The sequence below is a fragment of the Lutra lutra genome, chromosome 2 (genome assembly GCF_902655055.1).
Source record: "Lutra lutra chromosome 2, mLutLut1.2, whole genome shotgun sequence".
NCBI lineage: Eukaryota > Metazoa > Chordata > Mammalia > Carnivora > Mustelidae > Lutra > Lutra lutra.
In genome coordinates, this window is record NC_062279.1 from 201986575 (window position 1) to 202010207 (window position 23633).

A 23633-nucleotide genomic window follows, 5' to 3' on the forward strand; every position below is an offset into this window, starting at 1 on the left:
CTAGCCCCTCTACAGCTTTGACGGCCAGTTCCCTATTTCGTAGATCAAATCTGAGCCCTTCTTGCATTTGGAAAAGGAGATCTCCCCGGAACCTGGGGAGTTCCCACATTTCACACGGAAGAAGGACGCTCAGCAGGATACAGAAAAGAGGTCAGGTCAGTCCTCAACTCTGAAAAAAATCAACACTGGAATCAAGTTTAGACCCTGATCCCTCTTCCCACCAAGTGGAAAACGTGAGCAACATGATCTGAGTGTGGTTTGAGAATACGCCAGAGCCGGCTCGGACACCCGCCCTGGGATCTGAGACGGCCGTCGCTTCGGGTGCGCGAAATACGCAAAACGAATTTGAGAGACAATATGTAGAGATAAAGGATCGTTAAGCAAATTTGCCCCCTCACTGTCCTAATTCCCCCGAAACTGATAACTAAGGAGGTAGAACTCTCGCTCTAACGCAGTGGTGCAGCCCTTGTCCAGGGCGCCGAGATCCTCTCCCGCCCGGCGACCCGGCACCAGTGGGCGCCCACGGTGCCCCCTGCGGGCGGCGGCGGCAGCGCGACGGCCACTCACGCCCTCTTTGGGGATTCCGGAGGGAGGAGAAGGTTCCCCACTCGCGGGGACACGCGGGAGGCCGGGCAGGCGGGTGGCCGGGCGGGTCCCCCTCCACGCCGGGGCGGGGCCGCGCGCTCCATCCAGACCCCGGAGCGACCTGCGCTGCCGGGAATTTCCCTGGCCCCGGGCTTGCTCACTTCCCCGCGCCGACCGGGGATAAAAGCGGTTCTCCCGACTCCGGGAGCCACAGAGTCCGCTCGGCCAGCGCTCGCTCCCGCTCTGCAGCCGCTGCACCGCCGCCCCGACTCTCCGAGCTGAGCCCCATGGCCCGCGCCGCCGCCGCCCCCCGCGCTCTCCGGCTCCTCGGCGCCGCGCTGCTGCTGCTGCTGCTGCTCCCCGCCGGCCGCCGCGCCGCAGGTGACACTGGGCGGCCGCAGCCCCCGGGCGGGTCGGGGGGCGGGGGTTGGGGGGCGGGGGACGCCCACCCGGGACCGCGCGCTCACCCCGTGCGTTCTCCCCGCAGGGGCGCCCGTGGCCGCCGAGCTGCGCTGCCAGTGCCTGCAGACCGTGCAGGCGATTCACCTCAAGAATATCCAGAACGTCGTGGTGACGCCCTCGGGCCCCCACTGCGAGCAGACGGAAGTCATGTAAGTGACCCCCCGCGCCGCTGAGCCCCGGCCGCCCCCTGCCCCGCTGCCCCCGCCCGGCCGCACCCCCGCCGACGCGGACTCTGCCTTCTCTCCGCAGAGCCACTCTCAAGAATGGGCAGGAGGTTTGTCTCAACCCCGAAGCCCCCCTGGTCAAGAAACTCATCAACAAGATGCTGAACAAGTGAGTTGTGCCCTTTACTCACACGTGGGACGAGACCCATAGGTCACCACTCCTGGCAAGTGCCCCAGGGAGTTTTTATCAAGGGTTTAGCTGAAGGACTGAAAATCGTTATTATTTCACAGTGGAATTTGCTAGTAAGATCATTCATTTGCTCTGGTGCCAGAAGGATATTTCCGGTGCCCTGAGTCCCCATGCAGATGAGTGTGGGTAAACCTGCTTTCATTAAATTCTGATTGGTGTTAGTTGTATTAAAAAGTTTCCACCTGTTGAAAAACCCAGGCCTATTCCTCTCCCCACCCCCCCCACCCCCAATTCCTTCTAGGCTTCACATCTGAAAAGCAGAACTCTTGGTTTTTCTGCACCATAGGCCCTAAAGCTTAAAGGTGAAGAGCAGACACTTTGTAGTGTCGCCGCACTGGGAACAAATCTGGATTCTACCACCTATTAGCCATGTGACTCAAGGACAATTACTATTATTACGATGATGATGATCTAAAGCTTCAGTTAGGCCCCACAGCCCCCCACCTGCGTTCCTAAATAAAAGTTCCAAGAACTTAAAGGTCTCTGCTGCACAGCGTAGGGAATAGCCTTTGGATGCCAGGCTGGGGAGACTAGATTTAGAAAACTCTGGAACCTCAGGGTCAGGACAGGAGAAGAGGGCTGCGCTGGTGGTATCTTCCCTTAGCAGCTACAAAGGATGACATTTCTCTCGTTATTGGGCAGCTCCAACTGACCAGAGGAAGGAGGAAGCTGATTGGTGGCTATACCCGGATCAGGCCCCGCCCTTACAGGAATCCAAGAGGGAAAGTGGAATCATCAGCTCCCAGTTCCACCTGAACTGGGCTTAATATGTTTGAGCATCTCCTAGGAGAGTTCTCCTATTTATTTATTTATTGGTTGGTTGGTTTTAAAAGATTTCCATATTAATATTTTACATATAAAATAATTAGGATGTAATTGAATCTATTTGTGTACTGTACCGCTATTTTTATTTATTTTATGTTAAACCCAATTTAGCTCGACCTTGATTCTTATTTAATTTGAAGGTAAAAGGCTTGCAAATATCCTCCAATCATTAAATTAATACTTCTGATGGGCCCACGGAATGCCAGCCACTGTGACGGAGGCTGGGGAGAGAGCAAATAGAGGCGAAGTCATTGTCAATTTGGGGAATATATGTGTACATCTACTTTTGTAATTGTTTAAAAGAATGTCAGCTATTATTTATTGAAATAATTTCACAGTATGTGGTCAACATTTCTCATGTTGAAGCTTTAGGAACTACAATGTTCTAAATATCCTTTGGACATTTTATGTCTTTCTTGTAAGGCATAGTGCCTTGTTTAGTCTTAATTATACATTGTTTTTCTATGTCTTTTAACAGAAGTTCAAATACTAATTGCTGTTTTTGCAAAAGAACTTGAAAATAAAGTATTTCAAAGTAAAAAAAAATGCTTGTTTCATTTAGGGGGAAAAGGCTATCTTTACTGGATAAGCTAATGATTTACACCAATATTTTTCAACCTTTAAAAAAAAATTTTTCCTGGGGCACCTGGGTGGCTCAGTGGGTTAAGCCTCTGCCTTCGGCTCAGGTCATGATCCCAGGGTCCTTGGATGGAGCCCCCCACATCAGGCTCTCTGCTCCACGGGGAGCCTGCTTCCTCCTCTCTCTCTCTCTTTCTCTGCCTGCCTCTCTGCCTACTTGTGATCTCTGTCTGTCAAATAAATAAATCTTAAAAAAATTTTTTTTTTTCCTCCTGGGCATTCAATATGCTACACAGAGAAACGGAACTATAATTTAGGCTTAACTTTATCCAATGGTAGATATCCCTCACCTTGAATTCCACATACGCAAGAATGTGCTTTTTCAAAACGTGGGCTTCCCTTTGCGCTTCAGTGAGTCACTGGTATATATTACCGGCTTTTGTTGTTGTTGTTGTTGTTGTTGTTGTTGTTTAGAGAGACAGTGAGACAGAGAGGGAACACAAGCAAGGGGAGAGGGAGAAGCAGGCTTCCTGCTGAACAGGGAGCCTGATGCCATGCTCTCAAAGCTTTATTTGAAGACCCTGGGATCATGACCTGAGCCACCATCATGATCATCATGATCATCCACTGAGCCACCCAGGTGCTCCTATTATTTTTTGTTTTTTGTTTTTTAATAAGGAGCTCCTTTCTACTCTACTACTTAATCTTCTCTCCTCAAAAGCATTTACATTCTTGTAGCACTCTTAACAAGGACTCTTACTGCTTTTACTAAATGATTTTTCGAGCAATTATTGACAAGTTAGTGAAACTGGCCGTGAAATGGTGGTAAAGTGGATTTTTTCCTTTAAAACTCAAATAATTTGTGTCACCCATAGAAGCACAGAGTGAATGGTTGAGTACTTCACCTATGAAAAGATCTGACTTTGGGGTTCAATTTTCTAACCTTCATTTATAAGGAACACCACTGAGTTTAATGTTATTCCAATTCTTTATACCAATTTGCCAAATAGAACAGTTTTGAGATTTGAGTGCCTTAGTTCCCATCCTTCTTAGTGCAATTTTTTACAGAACCTAATAGATTGTCCAGCCTAAGAAAGTCCTTTGGTCTTGGTATTTAAAACTGCCCCTGGAAGATACTAACACTCCGGTATTCCAAGACAGAAACAAAATTTATATGTAAAGAGAGGAATGATCCCTATAATCTGAAATCACACTCCAGACCTGAAGAGGAAGAATATTTGTGGATGTGCAGAGTGTGCTTGTCCCTGAGTGGAGACTTATTCAGGAAATGCTGAGCCTTACTTCAGCAGAGGCAAGAAAACAGGGCTGGTCCCCTTAACACCTGAGATCAGGTTCTAGTTTGCCAAGCAGCTGGATAAATAAGGACTTCAAGTAGCAAGAAACAACCTCTGTGAGCTTTTTTCATGAAGTTAAAAATGGTCACCTCTTTATAACTCCAATGGTGTCGATGAGATCAGAAGGAAGAAAATTTGTGAATGGTGCAGAAGTTAATAAATGTCAGCCATTCTAGAAGCTCCACCAATGCTAGCCTTCCCTAAGCCCAAGTGAAGGGACATCGGAAATTATCTATAAGGGGAGCCCTGAAGGCTTCAATAAAGCCCTCACACTTCACACCTCACACACATATAAGACCAGCCTTTATATTCAAACATTGGCTTGAGCTTGTCATACTGGCCACACCTCACACCTCACACACATATAAGACCAGCCCTTATATTCAAACATTGGCTTGAGCTTGTCGTACTGGCCACTGAGCTCTTTCTTGTCAATAAGGAACATGCAGCATAGAAAGGAGAAAAGAGATATTCTCTTCCTATGGTGGTTAAGGACATAGTTTTCAAAGAATCAGATAGACTTTGGATAAATTCCAGCTCTATTGCTTGACCATGTGCTCTTGGGTACATTTCTTGACTTTACCCAGCCTTGTTACCCCTATAATAGAATGGAGATAATAACATAATACACTTTCTGAAGTTTTTTCAGGGATTAAACATGATTGGTGGCTCCAAAAATCTGCCATTGGTCTTCAGACCAATTCCATGAACATCACCTTAGTGTCTGTCCTGGATCCTGTCTTGTCCTGGGTCAAGTGGATATGCTCTATACTTTTCACACCATAATGCCCTGAGACTTTGCAAGTACAAGCAGTCTCCCACTGAGAGTGTTAGGGCAGGAAATGGGACACAAGGGTATGTGAGGTGGTGGTCATGAAGTGAAGTAGGGAAAGGATATGGGGTGATACAGCACAGCTTCCAAAAGTCATCAGCAGAAAATAGCAGTGGCAACATGGACTGAAGTTTCTTGAACAATGTTGCCAAAGGCGCTAAACCCAGAAAGGAGGAAATATGGCTGATCCTACTATGTCATTATGAGTCCTTTTGAATACTATTGAGACATCCTCTCAGGACTTCCAGACATGACTGGAAAGACATTGGGGGATGGCGACGTAGCAAACCTCAATAGTATTATGGACAATCCAGAATAACAGGTGATACTGTTTCTCTTTCTTTTTCTGACTACCCACACAAATAGGAAGAGGAAGATCTTATCCTACCTTCACCATTGATGCCCCACTCCATATTTCCTTCACTTACCAATGACTTCCACAGTCGCAATGGGCAGCATCTATACTTGCTGACAGTTTCCCAACTCAAGCTCCCCTATCCTTCTGATCCACTTCCTGAGGGTTCTCTCCATTTGGGTTTGGGGAGGCAGGAATGAGAGAGAGTTTGCTTAGCTCAGAGACAAGATGGCCTCTGATTTTTTATTTTATTTTATTTTATTTTAGGATGGCCTTTGATTTACTGCCTTCAGAGTCCAGTCTCATTGAGGGGCAGGAGTTAGTGGATGAATATTCTATTCTCCAGTCCCTTGACTGGACAATTCCAGAAGTTACACTGTAAGTGTATGTGTATGCATGCATGTGTGTGTGTGTGTGTGTGTATGTTTTATGAGGATTCCTTTCTACCTTGCTACTCAACTTTATCTCCTCAAAAACATTTACATTCTTATTGCTACCTTAACAAGGACTCTCATTTCATTGCTTTGCTAAATAATTTATTTATAAATATATTTATTTTATACATGCTTTCCACCTCTCTCTTCATTATGTTCACATTTTCTCCTAAATCCTTCTTTCTCTTAAATCCTTAAATCCTTTTCTTAAATCCTTGAGCATATTGGGTGCCAGGGTGACTCAGTTGGTTAAGCATCCAACTCTTGATTTCAATCTCAAGGTCATGGGATTCAGTCCCTGTTGGGCTCTGCACTCAGTGAAGAGTCAGTTTGAGATTCTCTCTCGTTTTCCTGACCCCCCACCAAAACTCTTTCTCTCTTTCTATAACAATAAATAGATAAATCTTTAAAAAATTATCCTTGAGCATGTTTATAATGGTTAGTTTAAAATCCTTGTCTACTAATTCTATCAATCTGTCATTTTTATTTCTATTGACTGAACTCCATCCCCCCATCCCATTACAGATCATGGTTTTCAACCTGGCATGTGTAGCATTTTTTATTGGATTCAGGAAATTTTGAATCTTATGTTGTTGCATGTCAACATTTTTTTTTTTTTTCTTTAGAATCTTGGCCTCTGTTGTGGCAGGCTGTTAAGTTACCAGAGAATCAGCTTGATCTTTTGTAGGCTTGTTTGAAAGCTTGATGAGGATGATCTAGAGAGAGTTCTTTGCCCCAAAGTTTGTTTAGCTGTACTACAAAATCATGCTCCTTCTGTGACTCTGCTGAATGCCCTGAGTACTTACAACATCCCTCCACTCTAACAAGTCCAACCTCAAATATCTCCCCATTCCATGCGGTCAAAGAGTGGCTCAGCCCACAGATTTCTGGCCACTCTCTGCCTGACCATATACATGAGACTTAGTGTTGATCAGAGAGACCCAGTGGAACCTCATGCAGATTTCCAGAGCTCTAGTTTCTTCCATGGATCTCTCCTTTCTACAACCCTACTCCGTAACTTGTACTCATCTCAGTTTCCCTGAATTCAAATCTCTGTCTCCTCAACTCAGCAAAGAATTGCTGAGTTCTGCTTGGGATCTCCCTCCCTGTGCAATTTGCTCCAGCAAAAAAACCAGGGGGATCATGAACCTGATCTCCTTTGTTTCCCTTTCTCAGGATCCTAGTCTTCTGCTGCTTGTTATTCCAATGTCTAAAAGCTGTTGTTCAGTGTCTTCTATTGAGTTTTCTAGTTGTTTATGGCAGGAGGTGAGGACTGTTCCCTTTGACTCTAATATGGCTGGAAATGAAAGTCTCAGTGAGACAATTCTGAGGAATATTTTACAAGATTTCTCAGAGCTCCATAGCAAGATTAATCTCTAGTTACTTATAGTGGTAGCACATTTATTACATAGATTTTATTAGTGTTTTTCTCTTCCCTACCCCACATTCCCCCATTCCCTCACTCGCTCTTCTATGGTTCTTCCCAAGCTAAACTACGACACTCAAGTCTCAGTATCAGTATCTGCTTTCAGGGGAACTTGGTCACTTGGATTCCCCAGAAGTTCGATCTCAGTGCTAGGACTTGTGTACAACTATTTTATTAGGGAGTATAATACCAGAGGATAAGGAAAGAGGAAATGTGAAGTGGGGCAAGGAAAATGTCAAAACCTGGAAGTTGGATCCATAAGGCCCTAAAATGGATCTGTGGAGAAAACAGTCTACCAAACCCACATTCAGGACCTTATTTTCCCCTGTGAAGAGGATGGTGTGCATATTAACATTCTGTCCTCAAAATTAAAATTGATGTTTTTTTTCTTTTTTAAGTGAGAAGTAGTTGGGATTGTTTCTTTGGCTTTCAGTAGTTCCCTGGGGGGGGGGGGAGGACGAACACATAATTTGGAAAGGAATAGACAAGTCACACACTAAAACTGGAAACTGTTTTTTTAGCAGCCAAGCAGGAGATTAGTTCAACACCTGAGAGATCACACAAAAAATCAATTCTCTCATTTTACAGATGGCACTGCAGAAGCTCAGAGACCACCAAGAAATTACCAAATGTCACAGAACTGTCTTATTTCAAAATGGACTAGGATTTAGCTTTCTGATATTCAGTAACAGGACTGAATTTAGTTAAATTTCATTAATTAAATTAAATTTAATTAATTTTCATTCATTAGATCATTATCAAATTAAATTTCTTTAGTTTTGGTTCTAGGGTTGGCTTTCTAAAATTTGTAGAACCAGTCTCAGATTACTAATTAATAACTAGTAGTCCATCCATACCACAGGATTCTGTGGGGTATTCTAAAGGAAATACGATGAATATTGCAGCCAAACAATTTGAAGTAAAAGATGGCTTCAGCCACATTGTGTGATCTGCAAAGTTACTCTCTCAGTTATCTATCACCTCCCTGAAATATAGTGGCTTAAAGTGACAACCATTTTATCATGGTTCATGACCCTGTAGGTCATCAGTCTGGGCTAAATGGTTCTTCTGATGGTCTCTGCAGTCATCTGTGCCGTGAGCAGGACTGCTTGCTCGCTTGTCTGGTCCTTGGTGCTGGCTGTTGGCAGGGCTTCATGTCTCTAGTAGTGAGCTCTGTCTTCTTATAATGGCAGCAGCTTTCCAGGAGGGCAGAATTAGAAGCTCTTAAGTGTCTCATGTTTCTTTCCATTTTAATTTTTTATTCAAATATAATTAACATAGGGTGTTATATTAGTTTCGGATATATAATAAAGTCATAAAGTGATTCAAAAATTCTATACATTCCTTAATGCTCATCGAAAGTGTACTTTTTTTTTTTTTAAAGTAGGCTCCGCATCTAGCATGGAGCCCAACACGAGGCTTGAACTTTATCCTGAGATCAAGACCCAAGCTGAGATCAAGAGTCGAATGCTTAACAGACTGAGCCACCCCAGTGTGCCATGATAAGTGTACTCTTAATCTCCATTATCTATTTTGCCCTTCCCTGCACCCACATTCCCTCAAGTGTACTGGCATTTTTGCTTTGAAATATCCATATCACTTCTACTACTGTGGAGAAAACAGTCTACCAAACCCACATTCAGGACCTTATTTTCCCCTGTGAAGAGGATGGTGTGCATATTAACATTCTGTCCTCAAAATTAAAATTGATAATTTTTTTCTTTTTTAAGTGAGAAGTAGTTGGGATTGTTTCTTTGGCTTTCAGTAGTTCCCTGGGGAACTGCCCAAAGCAGTATCAGCATAGGGTCAAGAGATTTGGGAAATAAATTCCACATTTGAAGTGAGGAACTGTTAAAAATTTGTAGCTCTTTTTAATCTTTCGTAATTATTTAATCTCTCTGGGATATTCGATTTTCTCGTCTGTAAGATAGAAACATCCCTCGTAAAGTTTCCAGATAACACGCAAAAATGTCATAGAGTTATGCTGACACAAAGCAGAACTTGATAAATGGTTGTTACTACCATTACATTATGTTGTATCTCTATTAGGGTGGGTAAATATTTTGAAGAAAGAAACATAAGATTATGGTTAAAAATGGGATTTTTTCTCTTGGTGACTTGCAAGTGTATGTAAGTGTCAGGTTTGTGGGAAAATTCAACTAATGAAATAGATGATAATAAAACTTAAGCTTACAATCTGAATATTTTTTTAATTGTTTTTTATTTTTTCAGCATAACAGTATTCATTATTTTTGCACCACACCCAGTGCTCCATGCAATCCGTGCCCTCTACAATACCCACCACCTGGTGCCCCCAACCTCCCACCCCCCACCCCTTCAAAATTCTCAGATCGTTTTTCAGAGGCCATAGTCTCTCATGGTTCACCTCCCCTTCCAATTTCCCTCAACTCCCTTCTCCTCTGCATCTCCCCTTGTCCTCCATGCTATTTGTTATGCTCCACAAATAAGTGAAACCATATGATAATTGACTCTCTCTGCTTGACTTATTTCACTCAGCATAATCTCTTCTAGTCCCGTCCATGTTGCTATAAAACTTGGGTATTCATCCTTTCTTTTTTCTTTTTTTTTTTTTTTTACAGCTTTATAAACATATATTTTTATCCCCAGGGGTACAGGTCTGCGAATCGCCAGGTTTACACACTTCACAGCACTCACCATAGCACATATCCTCCCCAATATCCATAACCCCACCCCCCTCTCCCAACCCCCTCCCCCCATCAACCCTCAGTTTGTTTTGTGAGATTAAGAGTCACTTATGGTTTGTCTCCCTCCCAATCCCATCTTGTTTCATTTACTCTTCTCCTACCCCCTCAACCCCCCATGTTGCATCTCCTCTCCCTCATATCAGGGAGATCATATGATAGTTGTCTTTCTCCGATTGACTTATTTCGCTAAGCATGATACCCTCTAGTTCCATCCACGTCGTCGCAAATGGCAAGATTTCATTTCTTTTGATGGCTGCATAGTATTCCATTGTGTATATATACCACATCTTCTTTATCCATTCGTCTGTAGATGGACATCTAGGTTCTTTCCATAGTTTGGCTATTGTAGACATTGCTGCTATAAACATTCAGGTGCACGTGCCCCTTCGGATCACTACGTTTGTATCTTTAGGGTAAATACCCAGCAGTGCAATTGCAGGGTCATAGGGTAGTTCTATTTTCAACGTTTTGAGGAACCTCCATGCTGTTTTCCAGAGTGGTTGCACCAGCTTGCATTCCCACCAACAGTGTAGGAGGGTTCCCCTTTCTCCGCATCCTCGCCAGCATCTGTCATTTCCTGACTTGTTCATTTTAGCCATTCTGACTGGTGTGAGGTGATATCTCATGGTGGTTTTGATTTGTATTTCCCTGATGCCGAGTGATATGGAGCACTTTTTCATGTGTCTGTTGGCCATCTGGATGTCTTCTTTGCAGAAATGTCTGTTCATGTCCTCTGCCCATTTCTTGATTGGATTATTTGTTCTTTGGGTGTTGAGTTTGCTAAGTTCTTTATAGATTTTGGACACTAGCCCTTTATCTGATATGTCATTTGCAAATATCTTCTCCCATTCTGTCAGTTGTCTTTTGGTTTTGTTCACTGTTTCCTTTGCTGTGCAAAAGATTTTGATCTTGATAAAATCCCAAAAGTTCATTTTTGCCCTTGCTTCCCTTGCCTTTGGTGATGTTCCTAGGAAGATGTTGCTGCGGCTGAGGTCGAAGAGGTTGCTGCCTGTGTTCTCCTCGAGGATTTTGATGGATTCCTTTCTCACATTGAGGTCCTTCATCCATTTTGAGTCTATTTTCGTGTGTGGTGTAAGGAAATGATCCAGTTTCATTTTTCTGCCTGTGGCTGTCCAATTTTCACACCATTTATTGAAGAGGCTGTCTTTTTTCCATTGGACATTCTTTCCTGCTTTGTCGAAGATGAGTTGACCATAGAGTTGAGGGTCTATTTCTGGGCTCTCTATTCTGTTCCATTGATCTATGTGTCTGTTTTTGTGCCAGTACCATGCTGTCTTGATGATGACAGCTTTGTAATAGAGCTTGAAGTCCGGAATTGTGATGCCACCAACTTTGGCTTTCTTTTTCAATATTCCTTTGGCTATTCGAGGTCTTTTCTGGTTCCATATAAATTTTAGGATTATTTGTTCCACTTCTTTGAAAAAAGTGGATGGTACTTTGATAGGAATTGCATTAAATGTGTAGATTGCTTTAGGTAGCATAGACATTTTCACAATATTTATTCTTCCAATCCAGGAGCATGGAACATTTTTCCATTTCTTTGTGTCTTCCTCAATTTCTTTCATGAGTACTTTATAGTTTCTGAGTATAGATTCTTAGTCTCTTTGGTTAGGTTTATTCCTAGGTATCTTATAGTTTTGGGTGCAATTGTAAATGGGATGGACTCCTTAATTTCTCTTTCTTCTGTCTTGTTGTTGGTGTAGAGAAATGCAACTGATTACTGTGCATTGATTTTATATCCTGACACCTTACTGAATCCTGTACAAGTTCTAGCAGTTTTGGAGTGGAGTCTTTTGGGTTTTCCACATATAGTATCGTATCATCTGCAAAGAGTGATAGTTTGACTTCTTCTTTGCCAATTTGGATGCCTTTAATTTCCTTTTGTTGTCTGATTGCTGAGGCTAGGACTTCTAGTACTATGTTGAATAGCAGTGGTGATAACGGACATCCCTGCCGTGTTCCTGACCTTAGCGGAAAAGCTTTCCGTTTTTCTCCATTGAGAATGATATTTGCGGTGGGTTTTTCATAGATGGCTTTGATAATATTGAGGTATGTGCCGTCTATCCCTACACTTTGAAGAGTTTTGATCAGGAAGGGATGCTGTACTTTGTCAAATGCTTTTTCAGCATCTATGGAGAGTATCATATGGTTCTTGTTCTTTCTTTTATTAATGTGTTGTATCACATTGATTGATTTGCGGATGTTGAACCAACCTTGCAGCCCTGGAATGAATCCCACTTGGTCGTGGTGAATAATCCTTTTAATATACTGTTGAATCCTATTGGCTAGTATTTTGGCGAGAATTTTTGCATCTGTGTTCATCAAGGGATATTGGTCTGTAGTTCTCTTTTTTGATGGGATCCTTGTCTGGTTTTGGGATCAAGGTGATGCTGGCCTCGTAAAATGAGTTTGGAAGTTTTCCTTCTATTTCTATTTTTTGGAACAGTTTCAGGAGAATAGGAATTAGTTCTTCTTTAAATGTTTGGTAGAATTCCCCCGGGAAGCCATCTTGCCCTGGGCTTTTGTTTGTTTGGAGATTTTTGATGACTGTTTCAATCTCCTTACTGGTTATGGGTCTGTTCAGGCTTTCTATTTCTTCCTGGTTCAGTTGTGGTAGTTTATATGTCTCTAGGAATGCATCCATTTCTTCCAGATTGTCAAATTTGTTGGCGTAGAGTTGCTCATAGTATGTTCTTATAATTGTCTGTATTTCTTTGGTGTTCGTTGTGATCTCTCCTCTTTCATTCATGATTTTATTTATTTGGGTCCTTTCTCTTTTCTTTTTGATAAGTCTGGCCAGGGGTTTATCAATCTTATTAATTCTTTCAAAGAACCAGCTCCTAGTTTCGTTGATTTGTTCTATTGTTTTTTTGGTTTCTATTTCATTGATTTCTGCTCTGATCTTTATGATTTCTCTTCTCCTGCTGGGTTTAGGGTTTCTTTCTTGTTCTTTCTCCAGCTCCTTTAGGTGTAGGGTTAGGTTGTGTACCTGAGACCTTTCTTGTTTCTTGAGAAAGGCTTGTACCGCTATATATTTTCCTCTCAGGACTGCCTTTGTTGTGTCCCACAGATTCTGAACCGTTGTGTTTTCATTATCATTTGTTTCCATGAATTTTTTCAATTCTCCTTTAATTTCCTGGTTGACCCATTCATTCTTTAGAAGGATGCTGTTTAGTCTCCATGTATTTGGGTTCTTTCCAAATTTCCTCTTGTTATTGAGTTCTAGCTTCAGAGCATTGTAGTCTGAAAATATGCAGGGAATGATCCCAATCTTTTGATACCGGTTGAGACTTGATTTAGGACCAAGAATGTGATCTATTCTGGAGAATGTTCCATGTGCACTAGAGAAGAAGGTGTATTCTGTTGCTTTGGGATGAAATGTTCTGAATAGATCTGTGATGTCCATCTGGTCCAGTGTGTCATTTAAGGCCTTGATTTCCTTGTTGATCTTTTGCTTGGATGATCTGTCCATTTCAGTGAGGGGAGTGTTAAAATCCCCTACTATTATTGTATTCTTGTCGATGTGTTTCTTTGATTTTGTTATTAATTGGTTTATATAGTTGGCTGCTCCCACGTTAGGGGCATAGATATTTAAAATTGTTAGATCTTCTTGTTGGACAGTTCCTTTGAGTATGATATAGTGTCCTTCCTCATCTCTTGTTATAGTCTTTGGCTTAAAATCTAATTGATCTGATATAAGGATTGCCACTCTTGCTTTCTTCTGATGTCCATTAGCATGGTAAATTCTTTTCCAACCCCTCACTTTAAACCTGGAGGTGTCTTCGGGTTTAAGATGAGTTTCTTGTAGGCAACATATAGATGGGTTTTGTTTTTTTATCCATTCTGATACCCTGTGTCTTTTGATTGGGGCATTTAGCCCATTAACATTCAGGGTAAGTATTGAGAGATATGAATTTAGTGCCATTGTATTGCCTGTAAGGTGACTGTTATTGTATATTGTCTCTGTTTCTTTCTGATCTACTACTTTTAGGGTCTCTCTTTGCTTAGAGGACCCCTTTCAATATTTCCTGTAGAGCTGGTTTGGTATTTGCAAATTCTTTGTTTTTGTTTGTCCTGGAAGCTTTTAATCTCTCCTTCTATTTTCAATGATAGCCTAGCTGGATATAGTATTCTTGGCTGCATGTTTTTCTCATTTAGTACTCTGAATATATCATGCCAGCTCTTTCTGGCCTGCCAGGTCTCTGTGGATAAGTCTGCTGCCAATCTAATATTTTTACCATTGTACGTTACAGACTTCTTTTCCCGGGCTGCTTTCAGGATCTTTTCTTTGTCACTAAGACTTGTCAATTTTACTATTAGGTGACAGGGTGTGGACCTATTCTTATTGATTTTGAGGGGGGTTCTCTGAACCTCTTGAATTTTGATGCTTGTTCCCTTTGCCATATTGGGGAAATTCTCTCCAATAATTCTCTCCAATATACCTTCTGCTCCCCATCTCTGTTTCCTCTTCTTCTGGAATCCCAATTATTCTAATGTTGTTTCGTCTTATGGTGTCACTTATCTCTCGAATTCTCCCCTCATGGTCCAGTAGCTCTTTGTCCCTCTTTTGCTCAGCTTCTTTATTCTCTGTCATTTGGTCTTCTATATCGCTAATTCTTTCTTCTGCCTCATTTATCTTAGCAGTGAGAGCCTCCATTTTTGATTGCACCTCATTAATAGCTTTTTTTATTTCAACTTGGTTAGATTTTAGTTCTTTTATTTCTCCAGAAAAGGCTTTTATATCTCCTGAGAGGGTTGCTTTAATATCTTCCATGCCTTTTTCAAGCCCGGCTAGAACCTTGAGCATTGTCATTCTGAACTCTATATCTGACATATTACCAATGTCTGTATTGATTAGGTCCCTAGCCTTTGGTACTGCCTCTTGTTCTTTTTTTTGTGGTAAATTTTTCCGCCTTGTCATTTTGTCTAGATAAGAGTTTATGAAGGAGCAAGTAAAATACTAAAAGGGTGGCAACAACCCCAGGAAAATATGCTTTAGCCAAATCAGAAGAGATCCCAAATTGTGAGGCGGGAGAAAGGGGATAAAAAGGCGTTCAGAAAGAAAAAAAAAAAAAAAAAGAAACTATTTTAAAAAAGAAAGCCGATAAAGAAAAAATATAAAAAGAGGAAAAATATATATATATATTAGATAAACTATTTAAAAAACGTTAAAAAAGAAAACGGTAAAAGTTAAAAAAATTTAGCAGAAGAAGAGAAAAAGAAAAAAAAATTGAAAAAGAAAAAAAAAATTAAATTAACTGCAAGGCTAAAAAATCATGGGGAGAAAGCCATGAGTTCCGTGCTTTGCTTTCTTCTCCTCTGGAATTCCGCCACTCTCCTTGGTATTGAAACTGCACTCCTTGGTAGGTGAACTTGGTCCTGGCTGGGTTTCCCGTTGATCTTCTGGGGGAGGGGCCTGTTGTAGTGATTCTTAAGCGTCTTTGCCCCAGGCGGAGTTGCACCGCCCTTACCCGGGGCCACGCTGAGTAATCCGCTCGGGTTTGCTTTCGGGAGCTTTTGTTCCCTGAGCACTTTCCGTAGAGTTCCGGAGGACGGGAATGAAGATGGTGGCCTCCCGGTCTCCGGCCCGGAGGAGCCGAGAGCCCGGGGCCCCACTCCTCAGTGCGCCCCCAGAGAACAGCGCCCAATGACTCCCGTCACCCTGGCCTCCGGCCGCGCTCCGAGCTGACCGAGCCTGCGACCGGTTCAAGGTAACCCCGAGCTGAGAGTCACTCCTCGGCTCTGTCTCTGTAGCTGGCTTCCCCGCTCCAATACCGGTAAGCTCTGCGACACTCAGACACCCCTGATCCTTCTGCGACCCTGCGGGACCTGAGGCCGCGCTGACCCCGCCTGGGCTTCACCCCAGTTAAGCCTCTGGAGCGATGTCCCTCAGCGGAACAGACTTTTAAAAGTCCTGATTTTGCTCCGTTGCTCCGCCGCTCCCGGGAGCTGGCCCCTCCCCCCGCGGTCTATCTTCCCGTCGCTTTGGATTCACTTCTCCGCCAGTCCTACCTTGCAGAAAGTGGTTGATTTTCTGTTTCTAGAGTTGCTGTTCTTCTTCTTTTCGATCTCCCGTTGGATCTGTAGGTGTTTGCAATCTTTAGATAAGCTATTTAGCTGATATCCCGCTACCTGAAGTAGTCTCAGCCTGCTACTTCTCCGCCATCTTGACTCCTCCCCCACAATCTGAATATTTTAAACAATCTAGGTCCAACTGTACATTGTACATTCTGCTCCATATCTGGCAGAGATTTTCGCAGGTCTAGAATGAGAGACCCACATTTGATAAGGAAGTTCTCCTGATCTTTTATCACTCTCTCTTTAACAAACTCCTTAACAGCCATGATGTCTCTTAAGCCTGTTTTTGAAATTTTGGAAAGCTAAATTATTTTGAATCTTTCAATAGTTGATTATCTTTGTATTATCTTATCTTGTTCTCATCATAATATCTAGGTATAGCATTTCACTTGGTGATAGAAAATGAAACTCAAAGAAATCAAGATTGCATCTGAATGGTGTTTCTAACTGATGTGCAGCTTTTGGTTTCTATAAAGGCCAATATCTGATCAGTCCATTGAATGCTGTCAAGATAGTAAAACTTACCTGATTTTGAGATTGGAATCACTTTTTTCTCTTCCTTAACTGTGCCAAGATCCTTGTCTTAGTCTGTCCAGGCTGTTGTTACAAAATACCATGGACTTGTGGCTTATAAACAACAGAAATTATATCTCACAATTCTGGAAACTGGAAATCTGAGTTCAAGGTGCCAACATGGTTAAGCAAGGGCCTCTTTTGGGTCCCAGACTCGTCTTGTCTCACCTGGCAGAAGGGACAGGGGGAGTTTGGGTCTCTTTTACAAGGTCACTAATCTCATTTGTGAGGGTTTCATTCTCATGACCTAATTACCACACCTTCTAACACCATCACCTTGGGGCTTAGGATTCAAACACACAAATTTTGAGGAGAAGCAAACTTTCAGACATAGCAAACCTTTGTGAACCTGTGCTCTGGTGCATTTCTCTGTCTAGAATGTTTGTCAGTCTTTTGCTATGATGAACTTCCTTTCATCTTAAACAACTCCAATGTGACTTCTCCAGTGAATTCTCCCAGCTGCCCCACCCTCCCTTCCAAGTCCCCCCTCTGCCTGCAGAGGGCCTCAGGTTTACATCATGTAGTAGTTTCCTCTACTTACATGTTTGTCTCCAAACAGGCTGCGAATTCCTCAAGAACAGAAACTCAGTTTTTATTCTTTGAATGTTTAATGACCAGCAAAGGTCTTGGCAGGTAACAGATGTTCAATGATAACTGCCAAAAGATAAGACCTTCTTATTTAAGCTTGGTTTACCTTCAGACTATATCAGCCCTTAAAGAAGTACTGATTCTTCAGTTAAATGCTATTATGAGTTGAATTGTGTGCCCCACAGCTACTCCTCAAGTTCATAGGTTAAAGTCCGAACCCCCAGTACCTTGTAGGGAGGTAAGGTCTTTATAGAGGTCACCAAACTAAAGTGAGATCGTTAGGTGGTCCTCATTCAACATGACTGGTGTCCTTATAGTAAGGGGAAATTTGGAGGCAGACAAGCACACAGGGAGAACACTGTGTGAAGATGAAAACAACCATCTATAAGCCAAAGAGGAAGGCTTGGAGCAGCTCCTTCTTTCCCTGCCCCCAGTAAGAACCAACTCTGGCAACACCATGACTGTGGGCTTCTAGTCTCCAGAATCTTCCAGAACTCCAAGACAATTTTTTTGTTGTTGTTTAAGCCACCCAGTCTGTGGTTCATTGTTATGACAGCATGAGGAGAGTAATGCCAATGCCTTGATATTTGAATTGTTAATGGAAAAAAAAATGTGGCCAGTATGAAATAATAATTAAAGTCATTTATAAAATTGTTTAGGAAAAAGTTCAGAGTTCATGTTGCTTATTATAGCTTCAAGCCCATTAAAACTGCTGCCTTCAAACCACAAGTAAACTGTAATTTGCTCTTTTTGACAGGGTAAGGGTTATCGTGGTCTGCACTTCAGTTTCTTTGTAGGTTACTTAGAGGTGTAGTTGGAGCTTGGCAGATTCTATTAACACCTTGAGTGGGATTATGCAAATAGGTACAAATGCTAAAAGCAAATACTTGTGGAGGAAAACACATTTTAATTACTTACTTTGTACAAACATGACCTTTAGAAAGTGTATAGACATTCCTGACTCCATTCTGTAAGTCACTATTAACTAACTGGCACTGAACTCTTCAGGATTATGCAGTTTCCCTCCCCAGGAAATAATAGGTTCATTTCTCCTTTCAATAAATTCATATCCTGACCCTAAACCTCAGCCCTCCTCCAACTAAAGCAACACTTGAAAAACAAACCCTATTTCCTTATCAGCTTGTGACAAGCACACTACTTTATAAGCTGCTCCTTTCATTCTTTAGTGGGAAGAGTGCATGGACAACAAATAATTCTCAGAGCTACAGAAGACACATAAAAGAGGGCTGCTGTGTTGATTCCACCATTCAGACCAAGGTCAAGACTGACCACAGACCTGTCTGCCAAGAGCCCACAGACACTCCTCCTGCTGTCTGTCCTTGGCCTGAGCATCTTTGGTAAAGCAGCTATAGATTTTATATTCTCCTTTGCAAAATTTAGAAAAGATTCCAGATCTAATGTAGCAAACGTAGAAGCTGTAAGATTAAAACCTAAACAGAACGTATGTTTACAGTGTGGAGTGTCAAAGAATTTCTTGTTGAATTAATTTAAAAAATTTTAACTTCCTAGAAAATATTTAACTGTAAGGGTCTGTGCTTGTCTTACTAGAGACAACAGCAGGAGCATTACTGCAAATAGGTGTAGGGTATTTATTCTAATGATGGTAGGCAGATGGGAATCACCGCTTTCAATAGAAAGATAGAATTCACCTAAAATATTTATGTTTACAACTTTTCATAGGAGGAAATAAGGTTGATTTTGCCACGAAATAAGTTATTTTATTGACCAGGCATAATTTGAAACAATGAATTATTGGTCTAGTGTACTTAACAATTCCTCAAACATAGTAGGTGCTACTTAAATGTGTACTGATTGTAAATAGAGCAGATGATTAGATTTGTATGATTATCTCTCTAAATAACCCGATTGGTACTTATTTTGTGAATTGAGGCTCCTGCTGCATTGATAAATAAAGGATAAGCTTTGGGGGATAAGGCAGGATAAGATGTGGGGGAGAATGGAAGCCACTAGTACTGGGCTCCTCAAAGCTGATGACATTTGCATTAAAAGTGTGCTAGAAAAAAGAAATAAAATCTTGCCATTTGCAACGATGTGGATGGAACTAGAGGGTATCATGCTTAGTGAAATAAGTCAATGGGAGAAAGACAACTATCATACGATCTCCCTGATATGAGGAAGTGGAGATGCAACATGGGGGGTTGAGGGGGTAGGAGAAGAATAAATGAAACAAGATGGGATTGGGAGGGAGACAAACCATAAGTGACTCTTAGTCTCACAAAACAAACTGAGGGTTGCTGGGGGGAGGGGGGCTGGGAGAGGGGGATGAGGTTATGGACATTGGGGAGGGTATGTGCTATGGTGAGTGCTGTGAAGTGTGTAAACCTGGCAATTCACAGACCTGTACCCCTGGGGATAAAAATATATGTTTATACAAAATAAAAAATTTTAAAAAAGTGCTAGATTGAGAGTACAGGAAACCAGGGCTCTGAGCATTATTACAGCATGGGAAGATCATTGTCCAGTGTTTGTGTTCTCCTTTCTGAAAACATCATGTACCCTTTCCAGAAAGAAAAGGCTCTCAAATGGGAACATCATTAGGATATGAAGACTTTTGAGTGGCCTTTGATGTCAATGAACATGTACAACAAACAAAGATACATGGTCCTCAGTAAGAATACATGGGTGAACCTTGATTGCCTAGAGAGCTCTCTATTAGGTCCTTGGGTAACACAATAAATCCAGTATGGCCTAATGGCTTTCCAGGCTAACTTGACAACTTTTCTGAACCATCAGCCTACAAATATAGCACTTAGTGGCTGTGGGGCACACTTCTGCATTTTACGGAAACTTTTTAAAATTTGGAACTATATGATGCATACTGTTTCGGTTCACTGCTAAGTAACAAGTCAACCACAACTTAGTCGCATAAAATAAACCCATTTGTCATCTCAACAATACTACTGTAAGTCTGTAGTCCAATGGCTTGACTAGGTTCTTGGCTTAGGGTTTCATAAGGCTTAAATTAGGGTTTCAGCGGGGTTGAAGTCTCCTCTGGAGGCTCTGGGGGGAAACCACTTCTAAGATTATTTGTGTTGTTGGCTGAATTCAGTTCTTTGCAGTTCTAGCATTGAGGTACTCATATTCTTTCTGGCCATCAGTTGATGGTCACCTGCAGCTCCTAGAGGCTACTCTCAGTTCCTTCCACATAGCTCCTTCTGTATCAGCAGCTGAGAATCTGCCCCACACTGAAGCGATCTCAGGCTTCAAATCTCTCTTTCTCTTTTGCTACCAGCCAGAGATAACTCTCTGCTTTTAGGACCCATGTGATTACATTGGGACCACCTGAATCACCTTTATTTGGATTAATGTATGCAACTCATCAGTAACCTTAACTGTATCTGCAAATCCCTTTGCCTCCTCCTGTGACATAATCATCATGTAATATCTCATCATATTCCTGGAGACCAGGGAGGAAAACTTGGTGGTTCTTCTTAGGATTCTGCCTAACAAGTATACAAAAGAGTGTATAAATATGTACACATACAGTTGAAAGATCAAACACCCATTCGCTTGGCACCCAGCCCCAAATCTGGAACATAATTAGTACCTCAGAAGCCTGCACATGCAAAACACCTATTATGGGCTGAATCGTATCCTCTCTAAATATTTATGTTGAAGTCCTAACACCCAAAAGCTCAGAGGGTGATCGTAATTGGAGACGGGACCTTTAAAGAAGTGCATAAAGTTAAATGAGGTCACAAGCCTGGGCCCTAATCCAATGTGACTGGTGTCCGTAAAGAGGGAAAGACACCAGAAAAGCATACACATAAGGACACAGCAGGGAGATGGCTGTCTACAAGCTCAGGTGAGGGGTCCTAGAAGAAACCAAACCTGCCAATACCTTGACCTTGAACTTCTAGCCTTTATAGTGAGGTAGTAGGTTTCTGTTTTTAGGCTACCCTGTCTGTGGTATATGTTATGGCAGACCTAGCAAACTAATCAAACTAATATATTCCCCCATCATATATCCATCCCAACCTAAGAAATAACTACTATTTGAGCTGTGGTTTCTTGCTTTTTAAAAATAGTTTTACCATCTATGTTTGAAATCTAAAACAATTACAATTTTGCCTGTGTTGTGAATTGAATGTGTGTCCCTGCTCCCAAATTCGTATGTCGAAATCCTAAGCCCCAATGTTACCATATTAGGAGGTGGGGCTTATGGGAGGTGGTTAGATCATGAGGGTGGGGCCCTTATCACTCATCAATGGGATTAGTTCCCTTGAGAAAGAGACCATAGAGGGGCGCCTTGGTGGCTCAGTGGGTTAAGCCTCTGCCTTTGGCTCAAGTCATGATCCCTGGGTCCTGGGATCTAACCCCACATCAGGCTCTCTGCTCAGCAGGGAGCGTGCTTCCCCCTCTCACTGCCTGCCTCTCTGCCTACTTGTGATCTCTCTCTCTCTCAAATAAAAAATAAATAAAAAATTTTAAAAAAAGAATAGTAAAAAAAAAGAAAGAAAGAAAAGAAATAGACCATAGAGAGCTCCCTAACCTTCCAACATGTGACCACAGAGTTAGAAAGTGGCCTTCAATGAGCCAGGAAGTAGGTTGTCCCCAGACACCAGATCTGTGGCACTTTGATCATGGACTTCCCAACCTCCAGAAATAATGTTTGTTGTTTAAACCACCCAGTCAATGGGGGTTTCTGTTGTGTTTTTTTGCCTGTTTGTTTGTTTATAGCAGCCCAAATGAACTAAGACAGCCTGCTTTTTTAAAATTTAAATTCAAGTTAGTTAACATATAGTTTATTATTAGTTTCTGAGTAGAGTTCAGTGATTCATCAGTTACATATAACACCCAGTGCTCAGCACATCAAGGGCCTTCCTTAATGTCCATCACCCAATTATTCCATCCCTCCATCCCCTTCCTCTCCATCAACATTCAGTTTGTTCCCTAGAGTTAAGAGCCTCTAATGGTTTACCTCTCTCTATAAGACAGCCTGCTTTTGAACTTCAGGATGCCATGCTGAATATATTCTTCTGTGACTTGCTTCTATTATCCAACATTTTATTCTGCAATACATGCACTCTGATATCTGTAGCTGTAGTTTATTCAATTTAAATGACACTTAATATCCCATCATAGGAATACTAAATCAATAAATATCAAATTTGTTTATCCAGATCTCTATTGGTGCACATCTGGGTTCTTTCCAGATTTGTGCTATTATCAACATTCTCTATATAAGGTTCATGTATATGAGAGTTTCTGTAGGAATTACTTGCTGGGTTTAAGGTTTGCACACCTTCGACCTTACAAGATTATGCCACACTGTATTAATGTATTAAGATACCAAAGAACACTCCATCCTACATAAAACCATCTGTTGCTCCACATATTGGCCAGTATCTGGTGGTGGTAACATGATGGCTTTAAAATGGTATATTTTAATTGTTCTTTTCATTTGCATTTTTCCATTATTAATAAGGTTGAATATTTTTTCACATGTTTATAAGCATCTGTGTTCTTCCTTTAGTGAAATTTCTGTTCCTTTCTTTGGTTCTTTTCCTACTTGGATACTATCTTTCCCTATTGGTTCATAGGTATTCTTTATATTCTGGATATTGATCTCTCATTATATATATATATATATATATATATATATACATATATATATAATAAAATATGCACATATTATATAATATATATTATACGTAAATATAGATTTACAGATAGCAAAGCCCATTTTACAATTTGTGGCTCGGATTTTCCTTCTTTCTAGTATGTCAATTAGCATAAGTTTGCGGATTTAATATACTGAGTTAGGCAATATGCTTTTTTTTTTTCTTCTGATTAGCACATTTGGTGTCTTGTTTCAAAAAACTTTCTTCCACAGACTTCACAGAAATATTTTATATTGTCTTTTATATGGTCTTCTAAAGTTTTTACAGTTTTTTCTTTTGTATTTAAGACCTTAACCCAAATAGAGCTGATTTTGTATGCAATGTGATGGAATTATACAATTTTATTTTATTTTTCTATAACGGTTCATCAATTATTCCAGCACTGCTACTTATATCATAAACTGAGTTCCCATCGATGTGCAAGGATATTTCTGACTTCTCTATTCTGTCCCATAAATCAAATTGTCTATACTTGTACACCATCTTCATTAACATTTTATCCTAATTTCTTGACATCAAGAAAGGAAAATTCTCCCATTGTCTTCAGAGCAGATTTTCTTAGATTTCTGCTTGCTCTTCCATATAAATATTAGAAGCAACTTGCAAATTTGCACTAACTTAACTATAAGTTTGAGTGAATTTCTTTGATATTTTAGATTGGTTTGTGAATTATTAACATCTTTATAGTTCTGAGTTATTTCAAGAATATAAAAT

The 23633-nt window shown here is 41.3% G+C and overlaps 1 protein-coding gene across 6 annotated transcripts in view; it reads left to right on the forward strand.

The window, feature by feature from the left end:
* Nucleotides 1-651: 651 nt before the first annotated feature.
* The window catches only part of LOC125093820 (growth-regulated alpha protein-like), a 115859-nt gene continuing 92877 nt past the window's right edge, over nucleotides 652-23633 (forward strand). For 4 of the 6 annotated variants that reach the window (XM_047719515.1, XM_047719514.1, XM_047719512.1 and 1 more), the window contains exons 1-3: nucleotides 811-966; nucleotides 1073-1196; nucleotides 1297-1380. In XM_047719515.1, coding sequence (XP_047575471.1) covers nucleotides 873-966; nucleotides 1073-1196; nucleotides 1297-1380 — 302 coding nt within the window. In that variant the 5' untranslated portion in view covers nucleotides 811-872. Of the gene's footprint in view, nucleotides 967-1072; nucleotides 1197-1296; nucleotides 1381-2103; nucleotides 2813-5674; nucleotides 5786-23633 lie in introns of those variants that run through there. The other 2 variants (XM_047719517.1, XM_047719516.1) reach the window with 2 other exon arrangements.